The following is a 22,708-nucleotide window of genomic DNA, read 5'->3' as shown; positions in this document are numbered from 1 at the left end:
ACTGTTAATCCTGCTTTGACCTTATCACCAGACTAGATGACTTCATGAGGTCTCTTCCAAATTGAATTATGAAATGATTTAGTTGTTCTTGAGTTTTAATCCTGAAACCAGTACAAATTGCTGAAGTTACGGGAGTTGCAACATCTTTTCAAAGGCATTTTGTTAAGAATAACATTCTAGTTAAGTATACTGTATGGCATGTTAAGTATAATGGATTCTATAGATCATATATAGTTAAGTATAATGGATTATGACTTTACCATGTATGACCAAGGCAACAAGAGAGATAGTCATGCATTTCACAAATTCTGTGAGCTAAACTAGCTTGAAAACTAACTCTACAAAGCAACAGAATAGCTTTCTCCTACTTTAACACCTGGCTTACTCAGGAGGCAGACAAGATCCAACATAAGAAAAAGACATGTGCAGTCAAAAAGCAAAGCAAGACTTCAGCAGCACAATTTACACCAGTTTAAAGCTCTAGTTTCACAACTGTTCATATGCCACTGTAGCCAGATAGCCATTTCTCTACCTTTTTCTTACTCAATCATCTCTCATAGGAGACCTTGCTTTAACACAGAACTCCTAACTAGCAAGTTCAAACTTCTGGACTTTGAACTATTTTTCGGGGCTATACAACTGTCTATTCTTCTCTTTGGTTGTTACAATCTCAGACAGGAAAGAATTGATTACTTTTAGAAAATCCTCATATGCTTTGAATAATAGTACTAAGATCAGCTGCTGGTCAAAACATTGTCTAGGTCAGACTGCAGAAACTGCCTCAGGGCAAGATGATTTTAGAGACACCAGAGAGTGGGAGGAATAATTGCCTTTTATATGTTTGGCACACACCATTAAGGACATCAATTGGCTCTAAGAAGAGTCTCTCAGACTGAGAGCTTGAGGAACATGCAGTATTTGCACCCAGGAAGATCGTTTACACTGATGAAGACACAGCAGCTACTTCCTCCTTCAAGATAACAAGCAGTTGATATACGAGCAATCAAGAGTTACATACATTGAGAGAAAATAGCTCCTTATATCTAACAGTTTAATCTTAATCAATGTTGTTGTGGCAAGACTAATCTTGTCTTTATTCCACCAGATAAAGTCCCATCTAACAGACTAGACCAATATTTTTTTCTTCAATATCCTGAAACAATGTTAAAAACTTCAAAACCATACATAAATGTGTTATGTGTGCACATACTGCCATGCCAGTATCTCCTTCGGTATAGAACTAGCCTCTCTTCTTGGGTAAGCAGTAAAGCACTAAAAATTCCTTGTCGTTAAGCTTTAATGAGTTTCTCTACTACTGTTTTCTCTTGTGCCAATACAAGTCTATTCTTTGCGGCTCACGGGTTTGTAGGTTTGTTTTCTTTAAGCATAGGTCAGTTATTTTACAGTGTTATACCTCGTGCATACACACCAAATATTTTCCTAGTTTAGATTGTGTACCATTTTTCAAAATAAACACAACAGATTCAAACTTGCACTTATTCAATCAGATAAAATATTTATCAAAGAAGAAGATAAAAAGAAAGCAGAGCGCAATACCCTAGCAACCTTAGGGCAACAAGCCATGCGCTATTAAGTAGATTACAAAAAGTAACATTAAAGTTGCAATGACACATTTCATAAATAGTCACTAAAAAGTATACCTGACAGTCCTGCTCTGTTTTTCAGAACTTGTATTAGTTTTATTAAAGTTGTTTGCCTGTGCAAGACTAGCAGTCAGTGCATAGAGGCAGTTCTCAGTTGGAATTCTTCTGAAATTGCCCGCCCACACAATGTTTATTATATTGGAAGAAAAGGATATGGGAGAGAAGACAACTTACCAAGTGAGAATCAGGGTAGATAATTATTTCTGTCCTTGCCCAAGACAGAACAAAACTTGAAAATACCGCCCAAGTACTACATATTTTTATTACTTGATTCTTTATTAAGTCATTCACCTTCTTAACATACCATTACAGTTGTTTTTGGATCTTTGCCAGCAAGATCCCTCACAGCGATTTCTTCATCACATTTTCCAAAAGTAAAGTAGTTTGGATAGAAAGCACCAGCTATTACAACCTGAAATCAATAGAATATTTTACAAAATTCAGCAGATTATATTCAGTTTCTTGAAAAGAGATTCACTAGCAACATACAGAGATACTGACAGATCTTCATATGAAGATTTTTTTCCTGTCTCTTTCCAGGAATTACTGTAATTTCAGACTAAATAAATCCTTAAAAACATACATTCATGAAAAGAATTCCACTTCTGGAACAATTTTACAACATTAGTATTTTTGTATGCAGACTTGCTTTACAGAAAGTGTAATTGTTAGCCCTGATATTAAGAAGAGCCTCAATTTTATATAAACTCACATAAAATAGCAACATGAAACTTGTTCAGTTTTCATGTTACATCTTACAGTATTTAGCAATTCGGCTCTGAAAACTTCACTGCTTACACAGTTAAACCAATTGCCACTGAAACGATAAATAGGTCTGTGAAAATAAAATCACTACTAATCAGTCCAAATAAGAGAAGAAATTTAACTGGAAGTTTGACAAACTTACAACAGCTGAAAGACATCTAATTTCTGCCTCCCCCCAATAACTAACCAAGCCAGTGGTAGTCCAAATGGAGCACTCAAAACAAGTGAAAACAATTTTCCAAACTGTTAGTTCTTAGCCTTCCAACACAAATCATCCTTCTTTAAAGTGTTTTTATGACTTTAATAAAGATTAGTCTAGATACACAGTTTAATTCATCTCAATATGACCTGGTTTTATTTTGATGAACTGTCAGAATTGAAAGGACAGCCAGAGGACCAACTCAGTGTGAATTCTGAATCATCAAAAATAACATCAGTTGTCCTAAACTGTCAAGAAAAATTAACTTTTTTTTTTTCACCTGCAATCTAAGATCTACAGAGATTTTTGAAACACGGGTGGAATACCAGTTCATCAGTACTAGTATATAAAAATTCAGTTATAAATTTCACAAATAATGGCTCTTCCCTGAAGAGTCAATAAAGCATTACCTGCAAAATGAAGCGTTGCTTGTATACATATTCCTGATCCATAGCAGATGGTTGAGCATTAACACACATGTTAAATGCTCTGACTCGCTCTTCCAAGTCATGAATTAACTCTGCCACCTTAAATTTGAACTCGAAGTTACATATGAAACAGATCAAAACTGTCCACAAATTAAAATCTGTTAGTAAAGTCTAAATAAGTGGGCAAACTCCCTTTCCTTTTTAGGTCACACTAGTATGCATTTCACCTAATATACTGCTCAGCATCTCTACTTCAGAAACACTTTCAGTACTGTGACTCAAGCAGTTCTCTTGACATCTCTTTATGAAGTAGAATTTTATTGTCTCAAAGCATATTATGCATAGATGACATTGAACAAAATTAGAAAGAGAACTGAAATATTATATACTGATTCTCCATTTAAATAATTTTGGGTTTGTATCTTAAAAGGTAAAAACCACACTAACAGCAACCTGGACTTCTGCACCTAACTGCATCAGTGACGATACACGCTGCACCCTCAGTTCAGCAGACAACCGTGATGACTTTAAGTGAGATCAGATTTATGCCCTACAGCATAAATATGCTCTGTTAAGCTTTCAATCCCAAGCATTTTTAAGAAGCTTCTATAAGCAGCCACTGGTCCTCCAAACACACAGCAAATGCCTCCCTTGTCCCAGCTGGTTTTGGGGCAAACACAGAAAAGTACAGTCTGCTCGACTGCTGCATATCTATTTTCCTTTCTGCTGCTGACACTTTTTAGGATAATAAAAGTCCTGTTATTTTCCTCCAGGACTAGCACCATAATGAGAAACCAGTCTGTGTGACTGCCTCAGTACTGCAAATCCACTTCCACACAAGGAATTGCAAGATTAGCATCTGAAAGCGTGGCAAATAAAAACCCCCAAATGTTCTTAGTGTTAATGTAGGTGTTCATTCTAAACTCCTGAACTATCATGTCATGCACAACCTCTTCTTGAATAATCTGAAATTGGGCCAAGAGAACACCAACAACCCAAGAGGCTATCATACAACACTGATCCTTCAGCTCCCCAGTTTTACAGAGTTTGCTTTTCTCATCTTTTTTTCATTGATATCAGATATACAAGCTAATACAAGGTAATAAGATATACAAGCTAAAAAGCTACTGGCATTTCTTATCCAGGTGGTTGCTTACTATGACAAGCTTTTTTCTTTTCCTGTGTTTTTTTGAATATAGGCCCTACATTGCCCATGCCAAAGGTATGACCCACTGGACCAATGGGCAAGGCCATGCTCTGCCCATCAGTTATTCAGGAGTTCCACTTATTTTCCCTCTCAACATAGCACATTAAGCTTGATGCCATTTGTAACACAGAGTTTTCATTAATTGCTCCAGTAATGTTAGCAACAAAACCCCACAAATTTGAGTCCAGTTCTCATTACATAACTGTATTTACTTAAAATTATCCTAACTATAAGACAAAAGTTATGTAAGAACAGACACCAGTCACACCACAACCACTGTATCTGAGAGACCTACAGAATTACCAAATAATAAAGGAGGTCTCTTAAAGACATGTCAAAAATATGTTAAACAGTTAATAACTGAACATCATTTTGTTTATCCTAACAAAAGGAAAATTCTTTTCATCTAAAAGCCAGCAGTCTGTTTCCAACCCCCTCTTCTGAGCTAAAATAATAGTGTACATGCCACTCCTGCAGGCTCCACCAACAGCCAGCTCTCCATAGTGTCAACTGTAGCAGTTAACAACCTACCTAAAGAGTCCATCCTTCCCAGGCATGGGTACTTGGCCTTATTAACATAAATGATTATCTGAAGTCCATTCTTCGTAAGAATGCACACCTGGCTTTGTAATATTCCTCACGTCTTTCCTTTCTTTGAAACTGTATATAAATGGGGTCTCTGCAACCACAGCAGAGAGGGAAATGCTACCCAAATGCTTGCTCATTGTTATCATAGTTAATAAAGCTTCTGTCTGATCTGTATTAAAATTGTACTTGGAGTTCCAATATTCTCTGACAACTTTAAATAGTACCATCTCTCCTCTCCCAAAGAAACAAAACCTAAAAATTCTGTTCATTTAAAGAAAATATACATATATAATGAAGATAACACAGTAGGCTTACTCAAGATCTTAACATTTGTAGAAAATAAGGAAAGTTAATCATTCTTATAAGCAGAAGGACTTATCTATTTCATCTTACCTCTCTAACCTTCTTGATGTGAATACAATTTGATCGACCCCATTCAAGCTCTTCCTGGAAAAGAAAGTGAAAAATGCAAATGCAAAGATTGCTAGAAACTTGTTTCTTCTACTGCTAGTAAGCTGCCTGTCATATTCTTCAGTGTAGACACAAATAATACTTATACACAGCAATGGAAGAATTTTATCTCATTTCACAGCTTTCTTTCAATCCATATCAATCAAGTATTATGACATGTATGGAAATATAAGACAATTATATATTTGACTAATAAACTATACTTGGGCTACCACCAGTACACCTCTGGGTCATCTAAATTTTTCATATAAACCCACAAGCCCAACTCCTCTGTGTTGCTACTACAGAATGTACTTTAAGATGGACACTTCTGCCAAAAACCCAGAACTTCTTTATCTGGTTGCATAACTTTATCAGACATATTCTGGCCGTCTTGGCTACTCATTTTAACTCAGTGTATGCTACCCACTGGTGTTCATAGAGCATATTATGCTCTGAAAGCAGAGAAATAAAAAAGGTTTTATCTTATACACACAAAAGACTGGAAGCAGTTATGTGTCTACTACTGTTTTTTGTGACTGATGCACATAAAGATCTTCCATCTTCCAGGTTGGCTTTTTTTTGGGGGGTGTGTGTATGTGGGGGAGAGGGGGGGATTTCTGTTCAATAGAAATTAAAAAGAGACACCTATACGTATTAAAAATATTTATTTCAACTACAGCTCAATTTCCCTTTTCAGCTTGGATTTCAAACCTTCTGACCACTGTTGATCCGTCTGTGAAGGGGTCTACATAATGGATTGCCTTCAAATACTCAGCACTGGATTCAAGGACTCATGATCTCTCAAAGCCTGTGCTTCTGTTTACTTAGGAAAAATCATAACTATTATAAAGGAGGATTGCTAGTGAAAATTCCTCACTAAGAATATAAAATACTCCAGCACTTAAGTCACCTACCTTGAATAGAAAAGAAGAAATGAGTTTAACTTACCTTGGGATGTCTCAGCTCCCCTTTTTGTCTGCAGGCCTGCCATGCCTAAGAAAGAAGTAGTGTAGTATTCAGGCACAAACTGAGTCTGAGTATTACTAAAGTGCAAGCTTTAGTAATAATTATTACAAAATTCATGTGACATTTAGAACTATGAAGTTTTTTTCCATACCTATAATGACAATAATTTTTAACACCAATTTAAAAACCAGAGATGCCCTGAGCTAACACAGACTACAAATATTTAAGCACAAAAGAGTGTAAGGAAATCTGAACCACAGTAATTTAGGCTGGAAAAGGCTTCCTCAGAGTAGTTGTTCCAACATCCCACGTGGCAGGGCCAACTTAGATTGGGGTTTTGAGGATATGATCTAAAAAACCCTGAGTAACCTTGACTGACCTCATGGCTGAGCCTGCTGTGAGCAGGAGGCTGGACTACAGACCTCCTGAGGTCCTTTCCAGCCTTAATTATTTAATGATTCTAGCCTAATATGATGCTTGCCCGGTTGGTTCCTAAGCAGATATAAATACTTCTTACTCTTATGAATAGTCTTACTCGATTTTGTTGAGGGTGGGCAAGAGCTCTGGGTCTTCCTTTGTTCACATGTAAGCACACAAAGTGGTGCAGCTGCAAAATGTAATTCTAAGAATGTGTTACTGGAGCACTGAAAGCATGGCAGGGTTACAAATGTTGTACCACAACACGCTAGAGAATAAGAATTCCTGTAGGAAGACAACTATTCTGCCTTCAAGTCAGCTTAGAGGTTACGGCATACAACGCTGCATCTACAGGCTGAAAAGGAGTTTAAGCACTATTGGATGAACAATTAAATATACTGCCTCAAACCTGCCATCAGCTCCTGCAACTAAATTGGAAACATAGCATTTAGGTCACTGAATTTCTGGACTTAGCTCAGAGATTCTGGATCTTGGCACATTCCAAGAGCAGACTGAGCATGATACGTTCCAAGGCTTTAAAGGAGTAAGTCCTGATTTGTTTTGGAGAGGTACAGTAGCCATCTGATAAACCAGCAACACACAATATATTATCCACCAAGTATTCTGAGAGGAGATGGACTGAATATTTATGAATGTTTGCATGTGCTTTAACAAACAGAACAACTTGGATGCTTTTGTTTGATACCGTAATAAAGCAGGCTACTTTCAGAGCCTTTCTCTTCTCCTTGCTTTGGAAGTAAACTGACTAATTCAGAACCATTTCTGACATAGACGCCTCCCAGAAAACAGGGCTGGAAGAGAAGTTAGCATACCCAGCATATTAATAAAAACAATTTCATTATTAGGCAGCAAATCTATGACAGATGCCTGCAGAAGCCATTTCTTCTAGTTTGACAACAAGCCACCTCATAGTAAATTTTCCACCTTACTGTGGATGCTGACTATTAGCATAGCCAGTGTCCTAGCAACCAGGAGACCAACCACCTCAAGGGTTTGCATGGCCATAGTGGGTCCTCTTACACCACTCCAGGGAAACCTGTATGCTCAAGCACCTTTCTGAAATGCCTGTACACCAATGCATGCAGCATGGGGAATAAAGAGGAGGAACTAGAGGTCTATGTGCAGTCGTAGGGCCATGATCTCATTGCAATCACAGAGACATGGTGGGATAGCTCACATGACTGGAATGTGGTCATGGATGGCTACAGGCTTTTCAGGAAAGACAGACAAGCAAGGCGAGGTGGGGGAGTTGCTCTTTATGCGAGGGAGCAACTGGAACGCATCGAGCTCTGTCTTGGAGTGGAAGGAGAACAAGTTGAGAGCTTGTGGGTAAAAATTAAGGGACAGCCAAATAACGGCAACACTGTTGTGGGCGTTTGCTACAGGCCACTTGATCAGGAATAGGAAGTTGATGAAGCCTCCTACAGACAGCTGGAAGTAGCCTCACAATCACTGGCCCTGGTCCTCACAGGGGACTTCAACCACCCTGATATTTGCTAGAAAAGCAACACAGCGAGCTATGCACGATCCAGAAGGTTCCAGCAAAGCATCAAGGACAACTTTTTGATGCAGGTGGTGGAGAAGCCAACAATGCAAGATGTGCTGCTCAACCTTTCCTAACAGACAAGGAGGGGCTGGTTGAGGATGTGAGAGTTGCGGGTAGCCCTTGGCTGCAGTGACCATGACATGGTCGAGTTTAGGATACTGCGAGGTAGAAGCAGGGCTAGAAGTCAGGTTACGACCTTGGACTTCAAGAGGGCCAACTTTGGCCTCTTCAAAGACCTGCTAGGAGAACCCCACGGGCTAGGGCTCTGGAAGGCAGGGGGAGTCCAAGAGAGCTGGACAATACTCAAGGACCACTTCCTCAGAGCTCAAGATCAGTGCATCCCTAGGAGGGAGAAATCAGGTGGAGGAGCCAGGAGACCTGCATGGATGAGCAAAGAACTTCTAGAGAAACTCAAATGGAAGAGGGAGGTTCAGAGTATGTGGAAAAAGGGACTGGCAGCTTGGGAGGAATATAGGAATGTTGTCAGGGTATGCAAAGATGCAATGAGGAAGGCAAAGACCCACTTGGAATTAAATCTAGCGATGCATGTTAAAGATAACAAGAAGGGCTTCTTTAAATACATCAGCAGTAAAAGGGAAGATGGGGGATACAGTGGGCCCACTGCTGAACATGGAAGGGGCCCTGGTGACACAGGATGCAGAGAAGGCGGAGTTATAAATGCCTTCTTTGCCTCATACTTTACTGCTAAGGCTGGCCCTCAGGCATCCCAGCTCCCAGAGAAGAGAGTACAAATCTGGAGAAAGGCTTACCGTCGGCTAAGGATTGGGTCAGAGATCACCTATGCAAACTGGATCCCTGCAAATCCATAGGCCCCAATGGGATGCACCCACGAGTGTGGAGGGAGCTGGCGGATGTTCTTGCTGAGCCACTCCCCATCACCTTTGAAAGGTCGTGGAGGACAGGAGAGGTGCCCGAGGACTGGAGGAAAGCAAATGTTGCTCCAATCTTCAAAAAGGGCAAGAAGGAGGACCTGGGCAACTATAGGCCAGTCAGCCTCACCTCTGTCCCTGGAAAGGTGATGGAGCAGTTCATCCTGGAGGTCATCTCCAGGCATGTAGGAGACAAGAACGTTATCAAAAACATTCAACATGGATTCACCAAGGGAAGATCATCCTTGACCAACCTGACAGCCTTCTATGAGGGCGTGACTGGCTTAGTCGATGAAGGGAGAGCAGTGGATGTTGCCTATCTTGACTTCAGTAACGCATTCAACACTGTCTCCCATAACATCCTCACAGGCAAGCTAAGGAAGTGTGGGTTGGATGAGTGGACAGTGAGGTGCACAGAGAACTGGTTCAACAACAGAACTCAGAGGGTCGTGATCAATGGAGCAGAGCCTGGTTGGAGGCCTGTAACCAGTGGTGTTCCACAGGGGCCTGTGCTGGGTCCGGTCCTGTTCAACATATTCATCAGTGACCTGGATGATGGGATAGAGTGTAACCTCAGCAAGTTCGCTGATGACACCAAGCTGGGAGGAGTGGCTGATACACCAGAAGGCCGTGCTGCCATTCATCGAGACCTGGACAGGCTGGAGAGCTGGGCCGAGGGGATGATCAGGATGATGGGACTAGGCTCTTTTCAATAGTGCCCAACAACAGGACAAGGGGTAATGGGTACAAGTTGGAACACAGGAAGTTCCACCTCAACATGAGAAAAATCTTCTTTACTCTGAGGGTTACAGAGCAGTGGCACAGGCTGCCCAGGGGAGGTTGTGGAGTCTCCTTCCTTGGAGACATTCAAAACCCACCTGGACATGTTCCTGTGCCCCCTGCTCTGGGTGTCCCTGCTCAAGCGGAGGGGTTAGAAGAGATGATCTCCAGAGGTCCCTTTCAACCCCTACCATTCTGTGATAGTTGAATATCCAGACTGCATTTCTCTTCCTTGACTGAGGCTGTCTGATGTACTGATTTTAAATAATGCTTTTGACACCCACTACTTCCATACTGAAGCCTTATATGTCATAAAAATAAACTCCACTTATTTGAAATTATATTTTTCTTTTAAAAATTCTCTCTTTTTAAAATCATATCACTTACACTAGGGTGACTAGCCTTTACATCCCTGGGTTGTCCTCCTCCTACCACCAAAGCTTTTGACCTTTTCTAATTCACTGAAATCATTGCATAAGGAAGGGCCTTAAAAAGACATGCTAATGATTCACAGAACTTGAGCTTGCCCTGGAAGAAATGTAATCTGAAACTGGGAGTTTGAAAACAAGCTCCTTCCCTGTTCTTTTCTGACACTCAGGCATTCAAAACATAAAAGCTTTCACATCACTCATACACAGGATACGGAATGGGAAGCTCTGTTTGAATGCTCATGTTTATTCTCCAGGACAACATACTGGTTTATAGAAATATCACGTTCATATTAACAGGACATGAGGGAAATACAGTATACAACAGGATAAGGGGAGTTCAGAAAAGATGATGCTTGAGCCCCAAGATCAGTAGGCACATGTGGCATATGTGCCTATGTGTGTTTCGGAAAATTCTGACACCAGAGTACAGAAAAACAGGTCAGCTTTCACCAACATTAAAAAAGGCTAACATACACAAAATGGAATAAATTAAACTGCAGCTGAAGATTTTGTAGTCTCCAGAAGATTACAGGACATGTTAGACCATTCATAATTGAAAATGCTGGATTTTGAATAAGTTCCTCTAGCAGATGTCTTTCCTATACTGTACCAGCTCCGCTTGTAACTGCAGGGACTGACCTCTGTCCATGGTACCGGGCTACCAACCAGCCAAGCGTACAGAAAAAAATCACATTTGGACAGCATAAAAATATTACAGAGTGAAAGCCATGAAGTCTGGGGGAAGGACACCAAACTCAATCCATGCAAGAATTTACCAGCGCAAAACTGCCCTCGGTTAAAAGGGAGATACTAACATCAAAATGCCAGAGACACAGTGGTTTTGGTTATTACGATAGAGAGAAATGCCACAGAAAAGCTGTACATTTTTCAGCCCTGACTAAAGTGAATTTATTATGAAACACATTTTCTGCCAGTCATCAGTAGATTGCCTACACAAAACCACAGTAACAGTAAAACTACAGGCATTTTGGAAAAGATGGAGAGTCATCAGGTTATTAACACAGCCTGAGACAAAAACCACCTCAGTCCTACTTTAAGCTGATACTAACATTCATGTACGAACACTGCAAGCCTACCTAGATAATAAGCTGACCTGAAGCAAAACAGTACAGATAGAAGGAGGCAACCTGCTGCCACTTGTAGTGGAGCTTCTTAGCTAGCAGACTGAAGCAAGTTCCCACCGCAACAGTTCAGAGATTTTGTATCAATCAGTATTTACAACAACAAAACATCCCTGTATAAATCTGTTCTTACTGAGCTGAAATGGCACACTGTCCACATGACTACTGTCTGGTGAAAGATGAGACATTTTTGCAGAACAAATAAGGAAGACTCTGGAAAACCTAGATTATACTCTTTCTTACTGGAATTTTATCCTGATTACTGCTAATTGTTCAAATAACAGGAGACAAACTTATGTGTCTAGATAAATTAATATATGCTTTATGGTTATTACTTTTAAAAAATTAATCCTATTTTAGTTCAACAGCATTTAAACACCTCCAAGGTTGATGAAAAACATTTTGCTCCCCGAAAAGTGGTATTTTCCTAAAAAAAATTTTCTTCATTGGGAAGCAGAACTTGGTAATCTCAAAGAGTTTCCTGAACCACTGAAGGCAGTATGTTCTGGGTATCTGTAATTTGGAGACATAGGTCTGCAGCAAATAGAAATTTCTTGCTGCCCATGACAGGACTTTCATAATTCCCCCCGAAAAGGCTCAGAGGCAATTTGGAAAGAAGTCTTGAAGCAGCACAGATATAGACAAACTATTAAGACACAGGAAAATAAACCAAGCAGACCTAGAAGAAAAGCATGAGAAGGCACAGTAGAAGTATTACATATCAGAGTACTTCAGTCTCATAACAAGATTTGTAACACCTGCAGTGGGATCCTCAGTATCACACAGAGAGCAGATATGCTATGTCAGAAACTTTTTCAGCACCTCAAGTTATTAATTCCAGAAACTTCATTCTGCTTACTGATTAGCCACCATTTGTTCTGTGGAGGCAATGAGACATCAACTTTGTAGTAGCTAAAATGGTCCAGGTAAACCTTTCTGGACTGGAAAGAACCTGCCTCGCAATGTAAAACAGTTCCTTTATTGAAAGGATCACAGCGGGTCAAGAAAACCTGAGCCTCTGGTTCCTAGCATGTTCAAAATCTGCTCCTACTTCTAGCAAGAAGACGACAGTGGTAAGCGGCATGCTCTTGCTCTTTTTCTCCACTGTTTGTGCTGTTTTTCATCTGCTTCGTAGAAAAAATACCTCAAAATCCATAGGAGACTGATAGCAGGGAATATACCCAGAAACTGAGCCTTGTAACCCGTTTTTACCCATTTCTTGCCACCTTACTTTGGTGCAAAATTGTGCAGCTCCTTCATAGTGGTAAAAACTAACTCACCAGAACTAGTAGTATTACACAGTAGGACACAGCCCTCAGAAAGTATCACTAAGTAGATAGGAGTAACGTGAAGTTGTTAACAACTTCAGAGCACAAATGCTGCACTGATCCTACAAAGGTAAGATGCTCCAGATTAGTCTATCAGATTTCACTGGAAGATAAGCCAGAAGAGAGACTTACCTTAAATGCATTCACAAGTGCAATACAGTCACTCTTACTATTCCCAGCAAAAAACAGTTTGTTCCTGGCAATGCAAACAAAAAGAATGATGAACAATTTTTTTTATAAATATTGAATATATTATACGGCTCAGAATGCTATACTATTAACACCTTCCAGGACTTCAAACAACGTCAATACATTTATTATAATTCTTTGTTCTTATTCACATCTCCTTGCTGAAGGTAAACTGTGTGAGCAGGATAGCAAGGATTATTTTTTTAATTATTTTAAACCCCCATTTTAATAGACACTACCACATGTTCACATCAGAAAGGCAAAGCTGAAGAATCAGGTCTTGTACTCAAAAAAGGATGAGTTAGCTCTGTGATACTAATTAGTTCATGTAGAAATAGACTTTGGAATCTCAGCTGCCCTGGAAAAGCTTCTTTTTGCACTGCTTGGCACTTAGAATATTAGACTTATGACACGAAAAATTATATATAATGGTCAACTCAGCCCTCTGCCCCTGAATGTAGTCAGGAAGTTGTTAAACGTCTAGGGTAATACCTGTATCCATCGACATGCTGTTTGAAAGGTACTGCAAAGAAATTCCGCAATGAGAGCGATGCAGCTACAACAAAACCAAATCAAAATGAAAACCTGCAAATCATTTGTTGTTAAAGGAATGTTCCCACATGTTCTTCTTTCAGTTACCTATAATTAGGCATTCTTCTAAGCACCCGAAGACGTGCCCAAGGACTATCAATTTTCCAAGATGCAGATCCACTGGCAAGTGGGCCAATACCCTTCCTAAGAAAGTCAGCTCACCATCATGTGGATTTTCTTCTGTTTGCACACAACTTGTAAGTGCTCCCAGCTAGAGAAATGAAAATTTATTTATTCGTAAAAGTCGATGAAGTAAATAAGACCAGTTTGCAAAAGAGCAAGACAAGAAGCAAGTAATTATCTCAAAGCAACGTCAATTAGTATCAAAACTGTTATGACGCTGAAGTTCTTAAATCAGTTTTAAAAGCCCAGTATTTTGAAACCAAAGCTTCTACTACACATACTGGATATAAAAGCAAGCTACAAATTATACCAATATAATTTCCTATCTTTCTTTTCCACAGTGCAATGTTCTACCCCATATCAACTTTATAACTGAAAAGCAAAATCACCAACTTCCTTACAGAGGTCAGAAGGGGATCTTCAGGCTGACCCCTATATATGATAAGGTGTAAGAGTGTGATTTTGCTACTTTTTAATAAACAATTTCACTTACAGAGTTCAAGATCTCTTCCTTGCTTCCTATTCTGACAACAGATCTTCCAGACCAGATACTGTTCACAAACAGTATCACTAATCTCTGATGAAATTATAATCTCATTTTAATGAAGGAACTGTGGAAATTATGCTGAAGAGGACAGTAACCAAATAACAGTAAAATGTGAGAAAAGATCTCTAGACAAAGTTCCTACTTCAGGTTCCAATTAAGGCTACTACCTCCTCAAATACCAAGAAAAGCATTTCTACAGTACATTTTTATTTCCATGATTTTAACATTAAAAGAATGCCTACCTCTTTCAGCTGCAGTATGGTACGTTCAACATCACATACTCTGGGTGGAGAAAGAGCTGTTGCCAGCAAGGCTTTTGGCCCCCCCATATCAAGCTTTTTTATTTTTAAGACTGTAGTTCCCAATGGACAACGCTGAAGGTAAGACAATATTATTGTTACTTTCCCCCCACGCAAAGTGTGACAAAGTGTTTTATATGAAAAATAAGGTAAAGATTACCATTTAGTAAAACCTAAAATTAATTTTGTGTAACTAAGGATATTTTTCTTCTGAACAGATTGCTTATTTCCAATCCACATCCATTCTACTGCTATAATGAATCTCATTCTGTGAAGACAACTATGCGGAACGGTCTTTGTCAATTATTTATCAATTTGAATTCTATTCAGTGTTCCAGTTATTAACAACTATTCAAAGCATACACTATCTTCAGTAAAAGTAAAGCAAAACTTCTTTTTATTGTCTCTGCTATGACCACATACATGAAAAAAATTCTTAATGTTCCCCAAAAGCCTTACCAGTATCTCAGGTACTGACTTCTCTGGAATAAAGTCTGTCCAGAAGTCCTTGCGTATGAGCCTATAACAATATCCTTTGGAAACACGTCCAGCACGACCTTCACATAAAAGAACAAACCACCAGTTTGTGAACTGCCCAAGTTTCAGGCTGTTCAAAACCCATCCATCTAACAAGCCTTCTGGGCAGCTGAGCAGCACATGACAGCCAATGCTGCAGGCTGACCAGTATTTTGCTCTCCTGCAGCAGACAGGCCCAGCGGAAACATTCTATCCTTTCCTACATAAGGATTGGATGAAATAATTTTGCTTTCATAGCAGCAGTAACTAACAGAAGAGTTACTTAAGTATTTCACTCAAATGCCTTTTTTGCATAACTGCCCTCAAGTCAGTATCTGTCTTTCTCAGTTGAAAAGATGAATCCAGCACTAAAATATACTTCCTCAAAGCCAGGAAAAGGCAAGTCCTACCAAATCTAAGTCTAATATAGATAAATATGTCAATGCAAGTTTTAGCATACCCCCAAACCAAAGATTCTATATGCAGAGTAAATATGCTTTGTGTTTGTATCTCTTTACACAATGAGTATAATCAGATTTCCTACTTGACTCTACAGCTGGCAAAAATCTTCTACCCAAACAACCTTTAAGATACAATGATGAACAGCAAAACATCTTTACGGTCTACTATTTATAGAAAACGTACTGATTCAGAAAGTCTGTCTTCACAAATCCAAACACCATTCACTTCAACAAACTAAAGGGTACTCTACTCAGTGAGATAAAATTATGGCCTAATTCTCCAGTGGATTATGTCATATGCATAACAAGTCCAAATCTGCCATATAAAATGCTGCTTCTACTGGTTGTATATTGGCTGGTCGTCATAACCTACGCTGACCCAGAGCCAAATGGAAATAAAGCTGTGTATTAGGTTTGCGTGGCAAGGTTTTGTTAGCAGAGGGGCTACAGGGGTGGCTTCTGTGAGAAGCTGCTAGAAGCTTTCCCCATGTCTGACAGAGCCAGTGCCAGTCAGCTCAAAGATGGAGCCACCCTGGCCAAGGCCGAACCCATCAGTGATGGTGGTAGTGCCTCTGGGGTAATGTATTTAAGGAGGGGGAAAAACTGCCACACAACAGCAACTGCAACCAGAGAGAGAAGCGAGAATATGTGAGAGGAACGACTCTGCAGACACCAAGGTCAGTGAAGAAGGAGGGAGAGGAGATGCTCTAGGAACTGGAGCAGAGATTCCCCTGAAGCTAGTGGTAAAGACCATGGTGAGGCAGGCTGTCCCCCTGCAGCCCATAGAGGTCCATGGCAGAGCAGATATCCACCTGCAGCCCTTGGAAGACCCCATGGCAGAGCACATAGATGCACCCAAAGACGGCTATGACCCCATGGGTAGCCCACACTGGAGCAGGCTCCTGGCAGGACTTTTGACCCTGTGGGGGACTGATGCTGGAACAGTTTGTGAAGAAGGACCCACGCCAGAGAAGTTCACGAAGGACTGTCTTTTGTGGGAGGGACCCCATGCTGGAACAGAGGAAGTGTGTGAGGAAGAAGAGGCAGCAGAGACAACGTGATGAACTGACTGCAACTCCCATTGCCCATCCCTCTGCACCACTGCGGGGAGGAGGTAGAGAAATCAGGAGTGAAGTTGAGCCTGGGAAGAAGGGAGGGGGTAGGGGGAAGGTGTTTTAAATATTTGGTTTTACTTCTCGTTACCCTACTCTGATTTGATTGGTAATAAATCAAATTAATTTCCACTAGTCAAGTCTGTTTTGCCGGTGATGGTAATTGCTGAGTGATCTTGTCCTTATCTTGACCCATGAGCCTTCCGTTGTAATTGTTCTCCCTGTCCTGTTGAGGAGCAGGGAGAGACAGAGCAGTTTTGGTGGCCAGCTGGCATCCAGCCAAGGCCAACCCACCACATGCTGTAATTGTGAAGTGCTTATAATATTTAAAAATGAGGATATTTTAGTATCTGAATATGTGATATATCAATTTATTTACTACCCTTTTCGACTGAAATGAAAAAATTTTGATACTTAAGAGTACAGTCTCACTAGAAGAGCTGATATGAAATCTTATTTAACCTTGTGCTATGAACACTGGTCAACACTAGAGAGACTGCTGTGGATATTTCAACTGATTTAAGAGTGACAGACAGACATGAAAGTTTCTTTTACTACTGAACTCACAAGTAGTTAACATACACCTAGCAGTACCTACCTCCCCTTTTTGAAAATGGCCGATGGTAAAAAAATTACTATTAACTAACAAATAATCCTCATAAGTTTTATGGTCCCTGAATTTTAACATTTTTCAATAAAATACAAAGCATTCCTCTGGAAAAATACTCGAACAAAATAAAACATTGAGGCATAGCTGTTTAATCACATTTTAATATCTTGACATGGTAAGGAATTATGTTTTTCTATAAACTACTCATGGCAGAAATAATCCATGCTTTTTACTGTTAATAAAATGAAAAGCAACATAGAACCATGAAGGTTAGCTCTTAAAATTCTTTTCCACTACCTATTGTCATCTTACCTTTTCTTTGATTACAGTTTGTTTTAGATGCCCAGCAAAGTCTCAAACTTTGGTAATTAGTTTCCTCGTCACAAACCAAAGTTCTAGTTAAGCAGAAATCTATCACTGCAATTAAGAAAAAAAAAAATCTGATATTATTATAAAAGAATTTATCCTCATGGCAGTGGAAAAAAATACTAGTTGATTTTGTGTTATCAGAAAACAAAAGTTTCAATTATTTGAAAACTGATAAAGAGAACTAGATTTATAAACAATGAGACCCCAGATACTATGAATACTAACAGAACTGCAGATTTTAACATAAATATAATAAACATTGCAGATGTCAAGCACTAAAAGTCAACCATTTCTGCATTTATATATTCTGTACCAGAATTTGCTTAATCTGATGCAATTGTTTCAAAATATAGTCAGACTGTAAATAAAAAGCTTAAGGTACTTGTGACATGAGGTCTGATCCTGTTTGTTACTGCACTGAAAATTATTCCAACCCCCTGCCCCCAGTAAAGATTAAAACCAATGTCCCACTCAGTAATTCTATTATTTTTTCATACATTCAGATTTAAGACTGTTCTCTGTTGTGAAAGAGAGAATTCAAAAACTGTCAAAATTAAACTCCAACAGTAATGCTTTGTAAAATGGTGACATGTTGTGGAGATTTAAGCTAGGACAAGTAAGGAAGAACATTACATATACAGTGTATACACAATTACAAGATTTAGATGACTTACCATACTTAACATCAGGAACAGTTACAGAGCTCTCAGCTATATTTGTAGATAGAATAACCTGAGATTTGAAGCAAAAAAAGAGCAACGAATGCATAAAGAAAAAAAAATCCCTCACATTAATGTTTCTACATGAAAAATCCAACTTGCTATGAATAGAAATGTAATGGCAACATAGTATTTCTGCTCTGCATATTCAAAAAGGCAACACAAGACAAGAAATCTTGTATTTTCTTGTCCTAAGATCAGAAAAGCATAGAAAGTAGAATAGCATATAACAATATAGAGGAAGAACGGCAATATTTCCTTATGCTTTTGCCATAACAAAACATCACACTATTAGTGCTGACATAAAGAAAACCAGGACACTAGCCAAAATGTGGGGTACAAAGCAGGCAAGACATCCTCATACTGGGGAGCTACTTTTCTATGCAGTGCCACCAGCAGCATACTGCTGTCATGCAGGTGGAAGAGTCGACATGCACAAACTCTTTGGAATGATAAAAGCAGTGTCCCACAATAATTTAAGTATAAGATCCTGTTACTGCTCTTTCCTTGAGGTCTCGCCACCAGTTACAGCAACAGCTTGGTAGGAAAGGCAATCAGTTTACACCTTGAAAAAGTAAAACTGCTTTGCCCTCACACAATTGTTTGGGTTGGCACAGCTAATGTTAATTTACAAATATTATTATTTGCTATTATTACACTAGCAAGAGGTTTCACACACTTAAAATAATCATTCAACAATATTTACTTTTCTGTAGCCAGGAACTGTAGTCAAAAATACATTACTTTGTTCCTCTAATGTCACACGTGAGTGAAGTGGGTACACTTGCCACCTAAAAAAAAATATATATATTAGTGAAATATTTACTGATGCAAGAATATAAACATCAATTACACCTCTGCGCTAAATCATATTACATACTTAGAACTCATACAGCTGAAGGATTCATGTTCAAGTTAAACTGAACTGAAACAAATGTGGTCTACCTTACCTTTTGTTAAACATATTTGAGAGACGTGAGTGCATGTAGCTTATTTCACTCAAACCTAGGGAAAAAGTAATCAGGAGTTTGTTTTCTTTTTAGTGATCACTAACAGTTCTAAAACCAATTCTCATATCTACTTAAATTCTTAACTGACTTTCATTATTACCTCCTTTTCACTGTATAATAAAACAGCAGAAGAGTTAAACTGTACATGTAATAATGAGTTACTGAAACACTGTGTCAGTTTTTCAAAACTTTATACTTAAAGTGACAATATCAGATATAAAGGCCATCTGTCAGTGTCCCATTATTAGCCCTTGTTTCAGTTCCTTGCAATTGACAATGCTCACCACATGCTGTATGTCTGGTTTAGGATAAATTTGGATATTTCAGCCAAAACAAGATGTTACCAAGAGCAGGGAGAAGGCGGGGAACCAAAAGCAAACCAGCTATTTCTGCTTTAGCCATCTTACCTTTGGCAGTTCCAGTGCCCATTCTCTGGGGTATGCATTTCACATCTGCCAGGGGACATTTCATGACTAACGGAGTTTTGCTGTCTTCCTGAATACCTCCACAGACATAAACCTTACTGAGAAGCCTTGTTTACTTCTTACTGAGACTTCAATTCCAAAAGCCCCATTTTCAAACAATCTGTCCAACACTGGCCTTCCCCGGCTGGACATGAAAAATGAAATTATTCTGTAAATGCAGTACAGGATTGCTGCAATTTTCAATGAGGCTAAATGTAGTTTGAGCACGTGGATGTGAAAGTTCTTGCACTCTTTAGATGACTGTTACTTGAATCCAGAAGTTAGAAGGAAGACAAATGCAAGTGGAGGAAGAGAGATCTTTTCAAGAGAATAGAAGAGAAGGATAACTTAAATCAAGTGACAGGAAAGGATATGTGATGGGCTGGAAATCATGACTGAGTGAAGTTGAGCATGCAAAAAAGCCAGGAATCAAGAAGTTGGGGCAAGAAAAGGAGAAACAGGTTCAACAAGAAGCCAACATGGTGATAATACAAGGTTAGCTGGGAAAAGAAGTTGCACTTGAACATGGAGATTAGTCAACTACTGGAGTGAGAAAGACTGAAACTGGAAAATGAGGGGAAGTGACTATAGGTAAGGGAGATAAAAGAAGTCGGGGTGGGGAGAAGAACAGGTGAGTTGGAGTAGAAAGGAAAATGGTGATGGTGGGGCAATCAGAGGGAAATGCAAAAGTTTGAGAGATATCCTTTGTGTAAGGCTGCTACAGGGGAAAGCAATATCATTAGAGCCTAAAATCAACAGCCAGGAAGCCTAATTTACATCACAGCTCAAATAAAGTAAGAGTACTTGAGAATGCAAATAACTGGCCAAACAACAAACTAATGACTAGCACAATAATGACGCAATTAACAAAGCTCTAAGCAAAACACCTTCAGCACTGTGGAGAAAAACATGCAGACTGTGAATATAAAAAACAGTACCACTTTAAGATTATTATAATATAGAAAAAGAATGTGTCTGTTCATTAACTAGAGCATGTAATTAAAGTTATAAAGAAAACACAAGAACACCATGATATGGTCTGTTTGGACACAGCATGCCAGACCTACTCAATCCCACTAGGTAGTGCTTGACTAGCTCGTTGTCTAATGCTTCCTACTTGCTTTATTGCCTGATTACGTATCTGAGTAAGACATCAAGGCTTGAATCCAATTTATGTTTAAAAACAATTAAAAGAAGCTTGATCCATGATTGGTAGAAGCAAACTTTGCATAACCAATATTAATTATTAATCAGTCTAGTAATGACTGACTAGACATAGCAGGCAGTATCTGCTGCCCAGTTCTTTAAGAGTTGATCATGACACCTACAGAACAAAAGGCTGACACCAGGAAAGGCAGATCTTGGAATGAAAAAGAAACTAGTAACAAAATATGTTTGGCAAACATACCAGGACAAGAAGATGGGTGAGGCACAGAGAAGTGCTAATGAAAATACAAAACAAAGAAATTGACACAAGCTTAGGACAGTAACAGCAGAATCCCTTTGAAAGAAAACCCTAAAGCTTTAAGTTATGCAATTCTTGCCAACAGCAGGTGCATGCAAAGCACAGAGAAATCAGGCCATCCCCACCTTCTACAAGCTCTGAAGTGGATGGTGGCAACCTACTGTTGCTTTCATTTAGTCCATCAGCTAGTCTGGCAGAAGCACATTACATACTAGAAGGTGTAGCTCAGTGATGATTCAGTCACAGTCAGATCCCTTTTTCCAATCTGTCCTTTAAAAAGTCTGAAGAATTATACGTCAGTGTATGTGCTCAAGAAGCATTAGGGTTGCCAAGTGGAGCATTAAAACAAAAAAAAAATCCAGAATCAAGACTGGTTGGGCAAATTTAATGCAGGCCACTGGGAACATATTTATGCATACATGTTGTAAAAAAAAAAAAATCACTGTACAGTTTAACATGGCATTTTTGTATACCTAGGGATGGACTAGCTCTGGAATCAAAGCAGAGCTGAGTACTGAAGGATATTTCCCTGTAAAGAATCAGACTCAGTAATATAAAAGACAAAATTAAGCACTGAACAAGATGGGCAATTACAACAGGAAGGGAAAACACGGAGTCCTACTCAAGACAGCTGCAGCTGCTCTGTGGAAGCAGATTCTGCCCAATCACCAAGTTCTACAAAGAAAGTGGCCAAAAAAAAAACCCAAACCAAAAATCACTTAACAATACTCCTCAGCATGGCACTACTCTTCCTGGCTGCTAATGCCTAGTCAGCTTGAAAAGTCAATGGGAGTGTTATTTTGAATGCACAAAATGCTATGTACTTGTAAGCACTCAAAAAAATCTAGGAATCTCAAATCAGTGTCGTAAATGTGGAGGTTACTTTCACCCAAATCTCTGTCTCAGCTGCCCTCTTGTAAACTGAGGGCCCTCCTCCCCTTTTCTCCAATTCTGTATAAAGGCTATTTGTGAGGAAAATTTCAAGAGGTATTTGCTAATCCTGTGTTCAAGATCAGTCTTGAATACCCAGTTATAAAATAGGCCAAGGTCATACAGTGAACAACAATAATAAAAAACCTGAGTACCAGCTCATTCAGAAAGCACTATCTGCACAGGTTATCATGTATTACCAAGGGTATTTAAACAAAAAGTTTATTTTACTGGTTGCAGTTATAAGCCATCAGGGATAGCAGTAAGAAACAACAAAACACAAAAAACCCCACCACACCAAAAAACAAACCCCAAACAACCCACACTCAAAAAAGAAAACCCCCCAAAAACCTCAAAAGACAAACAAGATCTGGGACTTGAAAGTGCTAAAGAGTAAATTCAGCCTGAAATAAAGACTCAGAGGACCTGAGGAAGTCTGAAAGCACAGCAGACAACAACAACATGAGAGGCCAGAGGC

At 39.2% G+C, this 22,708-nt stretch overlaps 1 protein-coding gene across 2 annotated transcripts in view; it reads right to left on the bottom strand.

The window, feature by feature from the left end:
* TDRD9 (tudor domain containing 9) overlaps nt 1-22,708 on the bottom strand; it is a 92,278-nt gene that overhangs the window by 19,724 nt on the left and 49,846 nt on the right. For both annotated transcript variants that reach the window (XM_064460882.1, XM_064460881.1), the window contains 13 exons: nt 19,312-19,366; nt 19,068-19,152; nt 18,317-18,374; nt 17,586-17,690; nt 15,034-15,131; nt 14,518-14,649; nt 13,654-13,816; nt 13,507-13,570; nt 12,958-13,021; nt 6,253-6,297; nt 5,245-5,298; nt 3,039-3,155; nt 1,969-2,076 (listed from right to left, as the gene is read on the bottom strand). In XM_064460882.1, coding sequence (XP_064316952.1) covers nt 1,969-2,076; nt 3,039-3,155; nt 5,245-5,298; nt 6,253-6,297; nt 12,958-13,021; nt 13,507-13,570; nt 13,654-13,816; nt 14,518-14,649; nt 15,034-15,131; nt 17,586-17,690; nt 18,317-18,374; nt 19,068-19,152; nt 19,312-19,366 — 1,148 coding nt within the window. The remainder of the gene's footprint in view (nt 1-1,968; nt 2,077-3,038; nt 3,156-5,244; nt 5,299-6,252; nt 6,298-12,957; nt 13,022-13,506; nt 13,571-13,653; nt 13,817-14,517; nt 14,650-15,033; nt 15,132-17,585; nt 17,691-18,316; nt 18,375-19,067; nt 19,153-19,311; nt 19,367-22,708) is intronic.

This window comes from Phalacrocorax carbo, chromosome 9, assembly GCF_963921805.1.
Source record: "Phalacrocorax carbo chromosome 9, bPhaCar2.1, whole genome shotgun sequence".
Classification (NCBI taxonomy): domain Eukaryota; kingdom Metazoa; phylum Chordata; class Aves; order Suliformes; family Phalacrocoracidae; genus Phalacrocorax; species Phalacrocorax carbo.
The sequence above is the reverse complement of the archived record's forward strand: the minus strand, read 5'-3'. Positions and strand labels throughout refer to the sequence as shown.